This window comes from Phalangium opilio, unplaced genomic scaffold (assembly GCF_054372755.1).
Source record: "Phalangium opilio isolate 3A_F unplaced genomic scaffold, DU_Popi_V2 ptg000070l_1, whole genome shotgun sequence".
Lineage (NCBI taxonomy): Eukaryota > Metazoa > Arthropoda > Arachnida > Opiliones > Phalangiidae > Phalangium > Phalangium opilio.
The window spans coordinates 11,152,465-11,168,105 of NW_028324182.1; the positions used below are offsets into that span (position 1 = coordinate 11,152,465).

General features: G+C 34.1%; 5 protein-coding genes across 7 annotated transcripts; 3 read left to right on the forward strand and 2 right to left on the reverse strand.

The window, feature by feature from the left end:
- Window positions 1-3: 3 nt before the first annotated feature.
- Pmi (Transmembrane protein Pmi) lies at window positions 4-2,277 on the forward strand. Its single transcript, XM_089843190.1, has 3 exons — window positions 4-201; window positions 257-390; window positions 521-2,277. Exons 2-3 carry the CDS (start codon window positions 365-367, stop codon window positions 1,044-1,046), a joined length of 552 nt encoding a protein of 183 aa, XP_089699316.1. The 5' UTR covers window positions 4-201; window positions 257-364; the 3' UTR covers window positions 1,047-2,277.
- Window positions 2,278-2,408: 131 nt separating this feature from the next.
- On the reverse strand, window positions 2,409-5,318 carry LOC149661614 (dehydrogenase/reductase SDR family protein 7-like). 3 transcript variants are annotated; one of them, XM_089843172.1, is made up of 7 exons: window positions 5,110-5,318; window positions 4,380-4,569; window positions 4,170-4,273; window positions 3,816-4,035; window positions 3,220-3,312; window positions 2,747-2,899; window positions 2,409-2,650 (listed from the first exon to the last, which is right to left on the reverse strand). In XM_089843172.1, the coding sequence occupies exons 1-7, from the start codon at window positions 5,152-5,154 to the stop codon at window positions 2,418-2,420; spliced, it is 1,038 nt and encodes a 345-aa protein (XP_089699298.1). In that variant the 5' UTR covers window positions 5,155-5,318; the 3' UTR covers window positions 2,409-2,417. The 3 variants fall into 3 exon arrangements, with proteins under 3 accessions (XP_089699298.1, XP_089699299.1, XP_089699300.1); XM_089843173.1 differs by having other exon boundaries at window positions 5,106-5,284; XM_089843174.1 differs by lacking the exon at window positions 5,110-5,318 and adding an exon at window positions 4,662-4,826.
- Window positions 5,319-5,773: 455 nt separating this feature from the next.
- LOC149661615 (calpain-7-like) lies at window positions 5,774-11,721 on the reverse strand. The gene is made up of 15 exons (XM_089843131.1): window positions 11,535-11,721; window positions 11,127-11,229; window positions 10,882-11,048; window positions 10,743-10,810; window positions 10,436-10,675; window positions 10,147-10,360; window positions 9,154-9,333; window positions 8,924-9,073; window positions 8,608-8,844; window positions 8,270-8,514; window positions 8,060-8,192; window positions 7,739-7,814; window positions 6,964-7,172; window positions 6,734-6,876; window positions 5,774-6,155 (listed from the first exon to the last, which is right to left on the reverse strand). Exons 1-15 carry the CDS (start codon window positions 11,622-11,624, stop codon window positions 5,918-5,920), a joined length of 2,493 nt encoding a protein of 830 aa, XP_089699257.1. The 5' UTR covers window positions 11,625-11,721; the 3' UTR covers window positions 5,774-5,917.
- A 536-nt stretch (window positions 11,722-12,257) lies between these two features.
- On the forward strand, window positions 12,258-13,333 carry LOC149661616 (protein white-like). Its single transcript, XM_089843792.1, has 5 exons — window positions 12,258-12,424; window positions 12,498-12,733; window positions 12,789-12,860; window positions 12,923-13,021; window positions 13,082-13,333. The coding sequence occupies exons 1-5, from the start codon at window positions 12,268-12,270 to the stop codon at window positions 13,331-13,333; spliced, it is 816 nt and encodes a 271-aa protein (XP_089699918.1). The 5' UTR covers window positions 12,258-12,267.
- A 579-nt stretch (window positions 13,334-13,912) lies between these two features.
- On the forward strand, window positions 13,913-15,143 carry LOC149661617 (protein scarlet-like). Its single transcript, XM_089843793.1, has 8 exons — window positions 13,913-14,050; window positions 14,128-14,220; window positions 14,283-14,343; window positions 14,404-14,481; window positions 14,539-14,644; window positions 14,730-14,830; window positions 14,902-14,981; window positions 15,045-15,143. The coding sequence occupies exons 1-8, from the start codon at window positions 13,979-13,981 to the stop codon at window positions 15,141-15,143; spliced, it is 690 nt and encodes a 229-aa protein (XP_089699919.1). The 5' UTR covers window positions 13,913-13,978.
- Window positions 15,144-15,641: the final 498 nt, after the last annotated feature.

A 15,641-nucleotide genomic window follows, 5' to 3' on the forward strand; every position in this document is an offset into this window, starting at 1 on the left:
GTATTTCATAGAGCTAAGTATACTGGATGGTTTGAACCCAAAATTTTCCATAATGACTTGAACAGACCGACTCTATTTTAAAATGAACGGAACACGGAGGCATAACAAAGAAAGAGGAGACTGGAGTAGTTATATGAATGATTAATGTGTAGCGGGGATAGAGAGCGCACGCTCTGTAGCATACATTGGAGTGGAAATTTGGTATAGTTATTCGAATAAATTCGCTTTGTTGTCATAATCATATCTTGTACTGTAGGTCGAGGAGGGGTTGTGTGAGATGTTTGTGTTGTGGAACTTTGGACGGTAGAAACAATTAGTGAAACATTTTAAATTTAGAAACCAATTAAAGATTAAATAATTCGTTATGCAAGAAAATGATGACTCAGAGAGGTAATTAAGCTAAAAAAATTTTAGTTTTTTTTTCCAGCTTTAAGGTTCACTAGTCGCTCGCTACTTTCTGAGCTGTAGGTCAAAGGTGACATCTCAATGACATATCATCGTTTTCTTTTCAAAATTTCAGCTCTTCTGGTAAGGAAATTGAAGTTGAATATAGCCACGATGTTGTGGTTATTCAGGAAGTATACGAGGGTGAATATTCCCCCGAACTTTTTGAAAACGAATTAGAAAGAGCTTTGTACGTTGGAGTTTCCACAATTATTATAGAACCCGCACGTTTAGGAGAAGAAACTGCTCGTTGGATCGCGTTTGGCAATTGTTTACACAAAACTGCCGTACTTTCCGGGTTTGGATCAGTTTTATCTAGCTTTATATGGCCAGACAAACTTTATATCAGTTACCCTTTCTCGGCTATAAGTTGCTTTTGCGCTGGGTTATACACAATGTCGTGGCAAACTGATCCCTGTTGCAAATATCAAGTAGAAAATAATGCGGAAAAAATAAAAAGACTAAGACTAGAAGAAGTTACTTCCGGCTTACCCGTTGTTTTAGTTCGGAAAGATGATACGAGGAGAAAAATCTTACATTCTAGTTTCGCATTGATAGCTGTAGGAACGTGCCTGTGGAGGTTATATAAATCTTACGAATAAGACCTAAAAAAGAATGTCTTCAAATCTCAGTATATATATATAAGATTTTTTATAGCCTCGCGTAATTAATTAATTAATTAATGCCTTACAAGCAAAAATGAAATTATATATTAGACGAGAAAAAGAAAAATTTAGGAAATATAAAATTAAAAGTTGGAGAAGCGGAAGAAGATACAAATATTTTTTGAACAAATTCCTAAGAAAAAACAGTAAAACAAACAAAGCACTTTTCCAAATTTCCATTTAAGGCAGCAATGTTATTTCAAAGAAGCCAAAAAAAAATTAAGAAATTTAAGACTTAAATTAATTAAACTAAGTTTTTAGTAATTTAAATTAAACCAGCATTCTATCATGGATGAAGGATGCGCGTGAGGAAATTTGTTTTCACGCTATAGGATAGGCAACTCCCTATCTCGAGCGACAGAATATTCTGTATACACTGTTACAACGTCGGTTGTCAGCACGCGCAAAGCTATTTCTCTATGTAACGTAACTTTGTACGTGCTGTCAAGAGACAAAAAACTTCAGGATCTTCAGGATTTAAAGTATCCGCGAGTTTTTTTAGCTCGAGTGCACGGACCTCTAGGCCTTAGTTTCAAATAGGTGTGAAATTGCATACAGTCTACTACACGTATTTGAAACTAAGGTCTAGAGGTCCGTGCACTCGAGCTAAAAAACTCGCGGATATTTTAAATCCTGAAGATCCTGAAGTTTTTTGTCTCTTGACAGCACGTACAAAGCTACGTTACATAGAGAAATAGTTTTGCGCGTGCTGACAACCGATGTTGTAACAGAGTGTATACAGAATATTCTGTCGCCCGAGATAGGGAGTTGCCGATCCTATAGCGTGAAAACAAATTTCCTCACGCGCATTCTTCATCCATGATTCTATGATATAAAAAAATTACAAAATAGCATTTAGGTTTTAAAATATTACTGTTGTTATAATGAAATGAAATGAAATGAAATGACTTTGACGAGACTTCAAAAATATATATTTTTTTTTTTTGTGTATTTTAAAAAATGTTCCTGTTGCAAAAAAAAAACTGAACTGAACTATTATGAAAAGAATGATTTTTTATACATAGTCTAGGCCTAGGTTGTTTTTTTTTTTTGTTTTTTTGTTTGTTTATTTGTTTGATTAAATGATTGAAAGAGCAAAGATTAAACTATTAATTAATTAAAAGAAAAAAAATTATATTCTTCTCAACAAATACTTTTTTGAACTTGATTGACTTCATTATTGAAATTTATTTAACATATATTATATTATTAATTTTAATTTAATAGCATTTAAGAATCAATTAACCTTTAAATTTTAATTATGCAAGTTGTTATAGTAAGTTTTAATAACTATCCAAATTTAATTAATTAATCATCTTTATTTGAAAGAACGGTATCTTCATCGGCAATTTGTCTTAACCTATGAGCCCGTTTTTTCATAAAGTAAAAATAAACCGTTGGCCAAAAATGACGTAATGCAATAGCCACTTTAGGCATTGCGGATGAGAGAACAATTTCCTTCTTTTTTAGGGCTATAGCTTCTAGAATTTCTTCGGCAGCTTGAACCGGGTCCATTCCGGTAGCCTGGTTCTTATCCATCACTATAAGAAAGAAAAATGAAAAAAATTAAACTGACTTCGGTGTTTCGTTACTTAAAAAGTTAAAATAATAACAAAAGGAAACCAGTTTTATCGTACCCCCATATTTGGTTCCACTTCCTGTCACAGCATTTAAGGATAAGTTGGTTTTAATGTAACCCGGAGATACCAACAAAACTGATAGGTCTGTGTCTCCGATTTCAGCCCTGAGGCAATCAAAGAATGCCTGAACAGCGTGCTTTGAAGCTGCATCTAAATAACGAAAAAAAAAAGAAGTAAATCAATTCAATTTCTTGTTGTAATTGGCCATATGTCTAATCAGCGCCACTAGCGGATGGTCTAAAAACTACTCCCATATAGTCTAGGTATATTTAAGCGGGTTTGCAGAATTTCCGTCAGATGGCGCGGCGTTCGAGCCACCTGGCTATGATTCTGCAAACCCTCTTAAATATACCTAGACTCTATGGGAGTAGTTTTCAGACCATCCGCTAGTGGCGCTGATTAGACATATGGCCAATTAGAATAAAATTAACCCCCCATCTTTAAAAACAAATTAATATATCATATCATACATGCAGATCGAAATGGAATGCCAATTTTTCCTTGTATACTACTAACTGCCACAATATGGCCTGAATTTGCTTTGAGCATTGATGGAAGCAGAGCTATAGATGGAATTTAATTTAAGTACAAGTAATTGTAAACATTAAAAGGAAAAGTTAAGGTAATATAACATTACACTTTAAAACAACAGCCTTTTTCTAAATATAAAAGAAAAAATATTAAAAAAAAAATAATCTCTTATTACAAAGTAATTAGCATTTAATTAGTCTTAAAAAAATCAAGGACTAGGGCGCCGCCATTGTTATAGTGGAGCCTGCTACCAGATTGGTTGAATTCTCATAGGCAGGGCTGGAAATAAGCTAAAACGAAACTATAACGCGCGTGATCGAGTGGGTTATGCATAACCTTGAAACCTTTCAACCAATCCCTTTAGAGGTACCAGTTCCATACCCACTAAAGCAATGGCGGCGTCCTAGTCCTAGTTTTTAAGAATAATTAAATGCTAATTATTTTATAATAAGAGATGATTTATTTTAATTTTAATATTTTTCCTTTTATATTTAGAAAAAGGCAGTTCTTTTAAGGTATAATATAATAGCCTTACCTTTAGTTAAAACAATATGGCCAAAATAATTAACCACCATTACTTTGAGATCAACATCTAAAGAGGTGTTTAAAGCTTCTCCTCTATAACTTATACCACCATTATTGACTAGGATGTCAATTTTCCCATGAAAAGCCAAGGCTTCTTCAGCTTTTGAAGGAATATCTTTCAATTCACCAAGATCCATACAAAGTACAGCTGGTTCATAACAAATTGTCCTCTGAGGGGATTTTGAATAGTTATCATGAACTTTATGGACAATCCCTTAATTTTCATGTTCAAGTGTCCTTTGATAAAACCCGCGGACACCCACCGGACACACCCATAAAAATATAAAAAAAAAATCCCCATTACCAATTTGATTTGCATCAACTCTTTCTTGACCCTTTCAAGTTCTTCCTTTCTCCTTGCCGCTAAAATGACTTTGCTTCCAGCTTTGTAAAACTCATGAGCTAGTGCTACGATGCAGTGTCAAAGAATTATTTATTTATTTATAATATTGATAAATAATTAATTAATTAATCTAATTAAGTTTATTTTAAATGAATATTAATTAAGGCGTACCTTCACCCAAACCAGAACTGGCGCCAGTAATAAGAACAACCTTATCTTCTAAGAGTCTATTTTGCTTGACGCGGTACTTCAAACGACTTTGATATAACCAATATACCAACCATGGAAAGACAAAGGGCAGACACATCCCGCCAATAATTAACCTGGTCCAATATCGGATATGTGAAGCCATGGTTGGTGCCTATAAATATAATATAACCCCCACTTTTGATATAAATAACCTATCAAGCATCAAATACTATTCTGAATACACTGTTTCAATTCAAAACTTACATTTATAACCTTCATTTTTTGTTAAATTTAGTTTTTAGACTTTAAAACGTTAAATATGAGCGGACAATAGAGTAATGGAACCTAATTGCCTTTGACTGTATTAAGCTCTATGGGTAGTTAACATTGAGTGCCACTACTCTATATGAGCGGCGGGAAAACCCTATTAGTTTCTGAATCCCGATCCCGACTGACTAAATAACAAAATCTTAAACAACTTAAAGGAAATATTTAAAATATTTCCCGATTTATCTGATAATAAGAATAAGAGGAAAAGTTTTAATGGTATTCTCCTCCAAGGATAACTTGTCTTGTAGTACGTACGTCAATAAGATTTACCACATAATGTTTTCTGTATTCCCTATTATTATTATTATTTCTTACCTCTATATTATTGTTTAAAACCTCTTAAAAATAATAAAACAAAAGTAAAAAATAAATGCTTACATACTTCCAGTTCCAGAATTTCACCATCACGCTGATTTTCATCTTGCATAATTGGCAATTAAAAAAAACGGACCTAAAGAACTGTCTACCACTAGGCCTAATTGCAATCTCGAAATAATTACCAAACCCCACTTCTGGGCGGCTGACTAAATTTTAATATCAATCAGAGCCTCCGAAATGAACTAACACGATAAAAAAATAACTGTCACCACTTGACTTTTGGAATCAAGACCGACCTCTAACCTCTCGAGTGTCAAATGAATGAATCAATCGGGGTTTTGTCAGATCACGTGGATCGATCCGAAAGTTTTGTGTCAACTGTTCTTGTCAATATATATGGGAACGCAATACGTACAGACAGCTTTAGTAGTCAGTGAAGCCAATACTAAAACGTGATAAGAACGAAACAAGTTGGTTCAATCGATAATATACAGAGTTTCACATATTTTTATATTAAATTAGTGCTTTTATTGTTTCGCGGTTTTATCAGATCATGTGGATCGATCCGAAAGTTTCGTGTCAACTGTTGTTGTCAATATATATTGGAACGCAGTACGTACAGACAGCTTTACTAGTCAGTGAAGCCAATACTAAAACGTGATAAGAACGAAACAAGATGGTTTGATCGATATAAAAGAAAGTTTCACATATTTTTATATTAAATTAGTGCTTTTATTGTTAAAATATATTACATTTCAACAAAATTAAAAAAAATTTGTCATGATTAAAAAGCATTTTTTAATAGTTTTGGCGGCGTTTGTAATTAATAGATAATAATAAATAATTTTATTTTACAATTTATTTTTAATATTTTACTTCAATCTAGCAATTTTAATTGGACATGATGCTTCAATTTTAAGAAAAAACGGCCCACATTGTCCAGGCAAAAAGGTGGCGGGGATAATATTGTAAGTTCCAGCTGGAACATTATCCAAATCCAAAATGGTGAAACCAGACTTAAAAGTTCCAGAGGATTTCTTCTTAAAATAACCTGGACTTGAAGTGTTATTAACAGTTACTGTTACAATATCAAACCCAACACTATATTGTCTAAAAGTAAAAATATTAGAAAATTAATTTAACCTCATTAAAGGGAGGGTGAAGTAGAAAATCAAGTGATTTTTTATCGATTCTTCTACCAATTATAAGACCAGTTTGCATAGTGAAACATTCAGGAAATACCAACTCCGAATGATTTTAAAATTCAAATTAGGTTCAGATTTTAAGGATAATTTTAAAGAAGCCCCTCCGACCAATCGCGTAACGCCCTGCCTTTTTGTTAACAAAATTCTCGTGGCACGCTCCGTGTCTCGCGCCACGATTGTCACGTCGCGCGCAAATTTTATCAAATCTCGTGATAAATTTCATTCAACACGGAACGTGCCACGAGAATTTTGTTAATAAAAAGGCAGGGCGTTACGCGATTGGTCGGAGGGGCTTCTTTAAAATTATCCTTAAAATCTGAACCTAATTTGAATTTTAAAATCATTCGGAGTTGGTATTTCCTGGTGTAAATGTTTCACTATGCAGACTGGTCTTATAATTAGTAGAAGAATCGATAAAAAATCACTTGATTTTCTACTTCACCCTCCCTTTAACAAATAAATAATTAAAATAAATAAACATACTTAGGGCCTTTCAAATCAACTAATAAATGATTATTATCAATTGAAGAATTTAACGTAACTTGATAAACTGGATTATTTTGATAAGTTTGGGGGTAATTAGTACAACCACCAGCTGATGATAAAGTCCATTCTCCATTCTTTATCTATTATATTTAATAATTATAATTATATTATAATTAAATATAATATTAAGCGGTTAATCACAATAATTATTAATTAATTATAATCACCTCTTGCTTATATTTGAAGGGGTTGCCTATTTTATTTAAACTAAAGGGGACACTTGAATACGCTCTAAGAGTGTAATAGATGCTGGTCATTTTAGCGTACTGTGAAACAACTAATGTATAACGAGTAGTTCCTCCATTAGGAATAACTAATTTGCAAAGATAATGGGGGCTGTTTATGCGAACACCATCCATAAATGGTGCAGGTTCATCTACAAGAATCATCAAATTATATTTAATAGCTGTAAAATAACCAGTGGTGTGCGAGTCCCGTTTTTTCGGTTTCGAGCCAAGTCCGAGTATCGTAACTAATTTCTTATCGAGTATCGAGCCGAGTCTCAAAAATACTTTCGAGTATCGAGTATTTAGATAGGTCAAATTTTGTTTGTTCTTTCGAGTAATTATCGAGTCTCAAATATTGACTTGTCGAGCAGTAATTTTGTAAATTTCTTGAAAATAACGAACGAAGATTTTCAATTATCTAACATCTAACTAGTTCAAAAAGATTGCTAGTGATCAATTGAACATTGAACAATTGATTTTCAAAATAAATGATCATGAACTCATCGTCTGCTATAGTTATAAGCCTCGGATTCGTGTATTTGTCGAGTATTTAAGATGTTAAAAAGCTACTCGAATCTTTCTCGAGTATCTCAAAGTGTTGTTATCGAGTATCGAGTCGAGTACTCGGCTCGATACTCGAACCGAGTACTCGAACTTAACGAATACTCGCACACCCCTGATTAAAACCCTAAAATAACCTAAAACGGAAACCTACAAGGCAAATAAACTTTTTTCCCGTCATTCTTATAGACTAAAATTGCAATGTATTCTTGATTATCAGCAAAATCATTCTGAAATTTGTAATTATAATGATTAAAGGTGGAATTCATAAACGTCGGACGCAAGTTAACGCAATTTAGTACAGGCAAAGGCAGCTAGGGCGTCGTGCGCAAACTTCCTCCGCCTTTTGCGCATGCACGACGCCCTGCCTTTGCCTGTACTAAATTGCGTTAACTTTCGTCCGACGTTTATGAATTCCACCTTAAACCTGAAAGAAATTGTTTAATTAATTAAGTAATTGTTTAAATTAAATTACTCTGTCAGTTATATGTCTCGTTAACAGGATCCAAATGGCACATGCTCCTGAAGAATGAACTTCTAAAGAATATTGCGGGTTGTCACCAATGTTGTAGAGATCTTTAACTGGTCCTTGACCAGCTTGCCAAGCGCTTATAGCAACAAAAAACAAAAACACCATTCATTAAATTTGTTTAGCGTAATTAACAAGTCAATTTTCATCACATACTCATGAGTGCAAAAAGTGTATTTGAAGAGATCAGGGTTCCAATTTAAATAAACGACACTAAAAAAATGGCAGAGTGATTCGTAATCAATCCAGAATATTCCATTATCAAACATTTGCGCATTTTTGGGGTCGTATTTTAAGGTCTCCATTAATTTGGGGGTCCAATGTTTGCTATCGTGTTCGGAAAAACGTCCTTTCCATCTCAAATGCATCCATGGATTTTTTAATAAAAGTAAACGGTGACCCTAAAGGATGGATAAAACAATATTTTTATTTTAAAAGGACCAATTGGCAATTTCTTTCTGGTAACTTTAGTTTAGTTTAATTAATTTAATTACCATAACATTTCTAACATCTAAAACAGCATAGGCATGAGTAGGAACCAGTCCAGCTCTATCAGCTTCGGTTTCTGACATTTCTCCAGTAGCAACCGTAGTCAGGACATCACCTTTTCTATGTCTATCAACTAACATATTGAAAAATTGGTCTGGATTAAATAGATTATTTGGATCAGGGTTGTCTTTCAAGGCTACACGTTCGGGTATCCAACCAGTTAATGAATGTAAATCAATATTCTATAAAGTTAAGAATAAATAATTAAGACCAATTATAATAAACTTCTTTGAAAATTGAATTAATTTAATTGTTTATTACAGAATTTGAGCCAGGAAAATCATAACCTCCCATCACTTTCATGTACCCTTTTTCTAAAAGTGATACCCAGAATTCATTTCTGTTGCTCGAGTAAGAGCATAAAAGCTCTCTTCTACTTGTTGACATTGGAAGTTTATCATCAATTATAACCTAATATCATAATATGTTAATTGAATTAATAATTAATTACACAAAATCTAGATAGATTTAATTTAATTTAATTGAAGTACCTTCCTAAGAACCCCATTTAAATGTAATTTAATCATATATTTTCCACAAGGATTATAAACTGGGGTTCCTTGTCTATTTTGAGGATATATGATTGAGGTAATTATTCTTTTACGAAATCTCTTTTCATATAGAGCACTAACTGCTAGAGAAGCCACAAAGGAACAGTCCGATACCACAGTCTTTTAAAGAGTTCAATAAAAAATATAATTAAATTGGTTTCACTTCTTAAAGTCCTACAGCAATTAGCCAATTCAGGGTTCATACAACTTTTGGAAAACAAATTTCCCTGAGATTTCCAGGTTTTTCCCCTATATGGAGTATCCTATGGAGCAAATGTTACCGAAGGAGGTGGGGGGGGGGGGCAAATATGACTATAACATACTCAAAGGACATCCCCGTATCTCTAGTAGAACCAGAGTTATGAGCCTCCAAGTTTAGTGTAATGTTAATCCTAAGGAGGGAATGTTCACGAACATTTTCCTCAATTACTCAGCTCCTGTTTGTCGTAGCCCTACGTTTTCAGGATGGTTGGATGGGGGGCAAATAGGACTATAACATACTCAAAGGACATCCCCGTATCTCTAGTAGAACCAGAGTTACGAGCCTCCAAGTTTAGTGTAATGTTAATCCTATGGAGGGAATGTTCACGAACATTTTCCTCAATTACTCGGCTCCTGTTTGTCGTAGCCCTACGTTTTTAGGATGGTTGGATGGGGGGCAAATAGGACTATAACATACTCAAAGGACAACCCCGTATCTCTAGTAGAACCAGAGTTATGAGCCCCCAAGTTTAGTGCAATGTTAATCCTATGGAGGGGGTATTTTTATTTTTATGAACATTTTGCTTAATTACTTGGACCCTGTTTGACGCAAATTTCCCTGAATTTTACTAAAAATTATAAATTTCCCTGAGGTTTTTGTCAACTATTAATTTCCCTGATGTTTCCAGGTTTTCCCTGTTTTCCAAGTTTGTATGAACCCTGCAATTATACCTGTTTTATGGTAAAACAATCAATTGACTCAATTAATTTAGGTTCGGATGAAATTTCCTCTGGCCTAACCCATCCTCCAAACATGGATTTTTGTTTGGGAGCTAAAGCTAGATAACTATCTTTATCATTAAATGTTACTGGGTAGGCGAATCTCTCTTTTAAATCTATATTCATGAAGGGTACGTAAGTACGACCATTTATTTCAGAAGTATGTCTATAAAAATTAAGGATTAATTATTTATTTAAATTATTTATTTCCTAAGGAAACTTGTCGACTCAATTTCTTTACTTTAAAACGTCTATTTCCGCTTTGGTGTACGATAAGTTTCCGCTAACTAAATGTTTCTTATCAGATGTGGGTGATTTACTAGCGGTACTCGAACCACCATCATCTTTTAATGAAAGACTACTGAATCCTAAAGGAGGAACTTTCAATGGTAAAGAGGGAGAAGATGGTCTATTTATTTTTGTTGGGATATCAAGGTGTTGTTGATGTTGTTGTTGTTTTTGTTGTTTCAATGCTTCAGCTCTTTAATTAAAATGTAAAATACTCTTAAATAACAATTTCTGCAGCTCAAAAATGTATCTACACACACCTATCAAGAGCTTGTGAAGCTAATTTTGATAGTTTATCAATTAATTCTTGATTATTAATGCCCTTCCTCTGTTTTAAATGTATTATTATTATTAAATGGCGAATTTGAAGTGTTTTTAGTGTTAAAATGGTAAGCCTACAGCATCTAAACAAAGTTCAACTGCTGTAGTGTAAAGATCAATGGCTTCCTCGGAGTTTCCAGCTTCATCTTCTTCCAATGCTTGGAACAAGAGAAATTCCGCTCTTTCCAGTTTCTGATGGTCTTCAGATTTTACAGAACTTTCAACATTTTTGAATGCCTCATTTTCTTTACACAAATATTTGATTAACAGTGAAAATCAAATCTAATTGAGATTAGTAAAAATCATAATAAACAATATCTAACTTTGTTTTTCTAAAGAAATAGCCCTATTTTCATATTCTTGAATTTTTTCAAAGACATTATGAGCTCCTTCTTCTTCAGCATCTTTTAAAGCTTGTGCTGCACACTAATATTATTAAATTCAGAAATAATAGTTTCAGTTGCATTATGGATTGTTTTCACTAAGGGGGCTAAGGAAAATTTTGCCCCCCTCTCTCAGCTTTGTCAGTGTTGTCAGGCCCTCTGTGAGCTATATCAGTCAAGAACTGATTCGAACTAAAAACGCTAGGCTTTCCCTATGTAGTAACTAACCGCCTGGCAACACTACAGGAACCAAAATGGCACCCATTTTCCCTAAATTCCCGTTATGATGAAAACTACATGCCAAGGCTTACACTAAATGTAAAACCAAAACCAAATCATTCAATTTACCTTGTAATAATATATAGCCGCGTCAAAATTACCACTACGATCGAAGAAAACAGCCCTTTCGGCGTATTCGACGGCATCTTTCAGAGCCATTTCATAATTATTTTTGTTTTAAATTTATTTTTAATTATATTAAACCTAGTCACTCGGGATTCATATTTGAGAAAACAAGCAGTAGCAGAAAGCTTTCGATATGCGCGCGCTACTTTCACCGCCGGTCGGTCGCCTGATTGGTTGAATCCAGGCGAATCAGTGCTGAGCGATGCACCCCCGCCAGATTCAAATCTTCATATTCGATGATTTTATCTCTTTAGCTTGATTAAAACCGTAATTTGGGAAAAAAATTAAATAAATAGCATTAACGTGAAGTGAAATATCAACCGACTTTCATTACCAATTAACATTACATTTTTAAAGAATTAAATATTAAGTCTGTGTTTCGTTTAAATAAAAATTCCACATTTCCTCTTGTTTTTACAATCGAATTGGTTGAAAACTCAAATGTATGTCGTCGTTAATAATAATCAATACACATGTAAAGCCTATAAAGGCTTGAAATGAACCAGATGTTAATTTCGCGATGGTTTCAGTTCATCGTTTCCGGGTTGTGGTGACATAGCTTACGCTGTCGATTAAACCGAACATCCGTCTGGAAATAATAGTAACACTTTTAGCAGTTTTATATTAAAATCTAGTAATAGTTTAAAATGATACCTTGAAGGAGTTTTGTATTGTAATGACTCGATATAAAGGTGGAGTGGTGGCCAAAACTAGAAAGAAACCCATAACGCAAAGGAGGCCCAATGATTTCGAGTTAAAATGGGAGGATATCAACGTTACAGCGACAAATAATAAAAGCGCAGATGGTTCTAGCAGCCATATCCTACGAAATGGTAATAAATTTATTAAAGTTATATGAAAATGGTAAAATAAAAGAAAAAATGTTTGATAAATTGAACGTGGCAGTTTCTGGAGAAGCTAAATCGGGTCAGTTAGTGGCTATAATGGGGAACAGTGGTGCCGGAAAGACAACCTTGTTGGAAGCTTTGAGTAGGCGATTGCCTCCGCTGTTCAATATGACTGGTGCGATATACGTCAATGCCAAAAAAGATAATCATTTTCTAGTAAACCGTTGCGCGGTTATAGAACAATTTCAAGAGTTTCTATATTTTATGACGGTCCGCGAGTATTTGACCTATCAGGTAAACTCGTCCCTAACTTTAACTCGAAAGTTTTCTAATAAAAAATTGAACGCAGTATATTCTGCGATTCGAAGGTGCTGCGGAAATGGATTCGCTGGAAGATATAGTTGATGAGATAATGCTACAGGTATAGTTTTATACGAAAAAAAAATGGTTATATGTTTGCTCATTAATGGTTGAACGACGCAGACGGGTCTCGGTGCTTGTCAAAATTCAATAATTGGAAAATTTGGCGAAAATAGAAGCATTTCGGGAGGCGAAAGAAGAAAGTTGGCATTCGCTTCCGAAGTATACCATATTGTTTTGCATATTTTAAATATTGTTACACTCCTAATCTGTTAACTTTAGATTATCGGGAACGCCCGAATATTATTTTGCGACGAACCCACAACAGGATTGGACAGTTTCGCCGCCCACGAGTGTGTGGCGACATTGAGACGAGTAGTCAACTCTAAGAATATTCTGGCCCTTTTTACCATTCATCAACCGTCTTCTCATATCGTTAATATGTTTGATAAAATTATCATACTTTCCGATTCCGGAAGAGTGGCCTACGAAGGTGACGTCCAATCAGCCCTAAAGTTTTTCGATAGCAGGTAGTATAATAATATTTTGTTTCGTATTATTTTTAAAGTTAACATATCCTCGATACTTTCAGATTTCAGCTTAGATGTCCCGACACATTCAATCCGTGTGATTTTTTCTTGAAAATTGTTCGCGCCAATCAAAACGATGCAACTTTAGTTAATGTAAGAATGGATGTTTATACATTTATAAAATTAAAACGTAAGCAATTTAATTGAAAAATATTCAATAGAGAATGTGCGACGTTTTTGACTATGAACGCGTTAAGATGACCTATACCAAAGTAGAGAAAACTTCGGATGATGGATATTTTGATCAAAATTCAAATACTGTTTTAGAAAAACTAAAGTAGATAAATTAAATTCCATTTGTTTCCCATCGCAACCAGATCTATATTTGGCCTATTTTTTCTCCAGAGAAATTGCGACGAAGGAATTTAAAACAAGCACTGTTAATCAAATAAGAGCACTTTTATGGAGAGAGAGTCTATATTTTCGAAGATCATGGGATGTATTTATGTATCAACTCAGTCCAATTGTAAGGAATACGTCTTTAACGCGCGGATAGTTAATTTCATTTGACCTTTCGATCTTGGTATAGATATTAATAGGTTATCTGATCCTTGTTTATGGTAAGCAATCGCTAAACCGAGTGGGGGTCATGAATTTAATTGGTTTATTGGCCATATTTTCCCGAATGGCCGGAACCCACATAATGATTGGGTCCGCTTTGGTAAGGGAATTTTGGAATACGATGCTAGCATACTTGAGGCAAAAGTTGAAGTTGAAATCGTGTTAATTATTTTATAGACAACCGTTAATACCGCACACTTTTTGAAAAAGGACTACAAAAATGGACTCTATGGAATTGGAGCTTACCTTTTCAGTAGATTAATTTTTGAGGTGATATTTCTCTATAAATATAGTTAAATGTTCATTTAAAATATTAAAATTCAACTCTTTAGGTTCCATTATTTTGCGTTTTCGACACTTTTTTGATGGCAATTGTGTTCTATTGGAACATTGGCAAGTCGTTTTTAATTAAAAACAATTAGAATATTTTTGAAAATGACGTATTTTTTATAGGTCTTCAAGAAGATATGGCTCATTTTTCTATTTTTCTACTATTCATAGTTTTGAGCACGATCGCTGGAAGCTCGACGGGTAATTAACTTTTCTCCTTAATTAAAACGTTAATATATCGCGTCTTTCTCGGGGCAGGACAACTAATAGGAGCGATGTTCCCAACATTTAAAGCGGCTCTAGTTTGTTGCGGATTTCTAGATCCAATATTGGACGTTTTCGTAGGATACATGATACGTATTAGGTTTGATTTATTAATAATTAAATCATCCAATTAAGAGAATTACAAACAAAATTAAAAATACATTTCTTAATATATATATGTATAGTTCTATTCCCGCGGCTCTGCGTTGGATACGATATTTAGTTTTCTGTTACTATGGTTACCATTCAACCGCCATTAACCAGTTTCAAGATATTGAGAAAATAGGTGAAATATGCAAATGATTTAGGATAAATAACGTATCAATTATTCACTCGTCCCTTTTATTATTGTATTAGACTGCGAGCTTGATAGTGGCCACAGTTCTTTGTGTTTTTCCAATGGAAAAAACGTGCTAAACGTTTTCGGTGTTAATCATGTAAGCTTATAGCTAAATTTAATATATTAAATGTATTTTAATTGTCTGTTTTTATTTTTTAAGGAAAATATGTATGACTATTTAATTTATTTAGTCATTCTCATTGTGGCAACTAAGATATTGACGCATATTTTGGTACTGATAAAAGTCAATAGGAAGTGATATCTTTCTTAATTTCTTTTGTTAAAATTTTTTTATACTTTATAATATTTTTTGGAAAATAATAAAACCATAAGTTTATAAGCTTATGATGAAATCAAATATAAAGTCCACATGAAAGCTTGAAGGAGAGAATAATGGAGTGGAAAGCCCCATACCTTAAGCGTTGCCTTTGTACCCCCACCTACGGCACCATAGTCCTCCCATCATCCCCAGCGGTTAGGTAGGGTCGTGCCGGACGAAATTGTAAAGGACGCTCCCTCTATCTCAAAAATAGAAGCTAGTTCTCATTCAAATAAAATGGCGCTACGCGGCAGCACTTAGCAATCGCCTACGGAAAGGTAGGGGCGTGCGCGAGGTACACTGGGAGAGATATGGTGCCACAGGTCGCCCATCATCATTTCCAATCCATCTGACTCCCTTATCCCTGATGAAAGAAGCTTATAACGGGTCAGTTTGCCATAGTATCCCCTCCAAGTTCACCCTTCCATTGTTCAATTC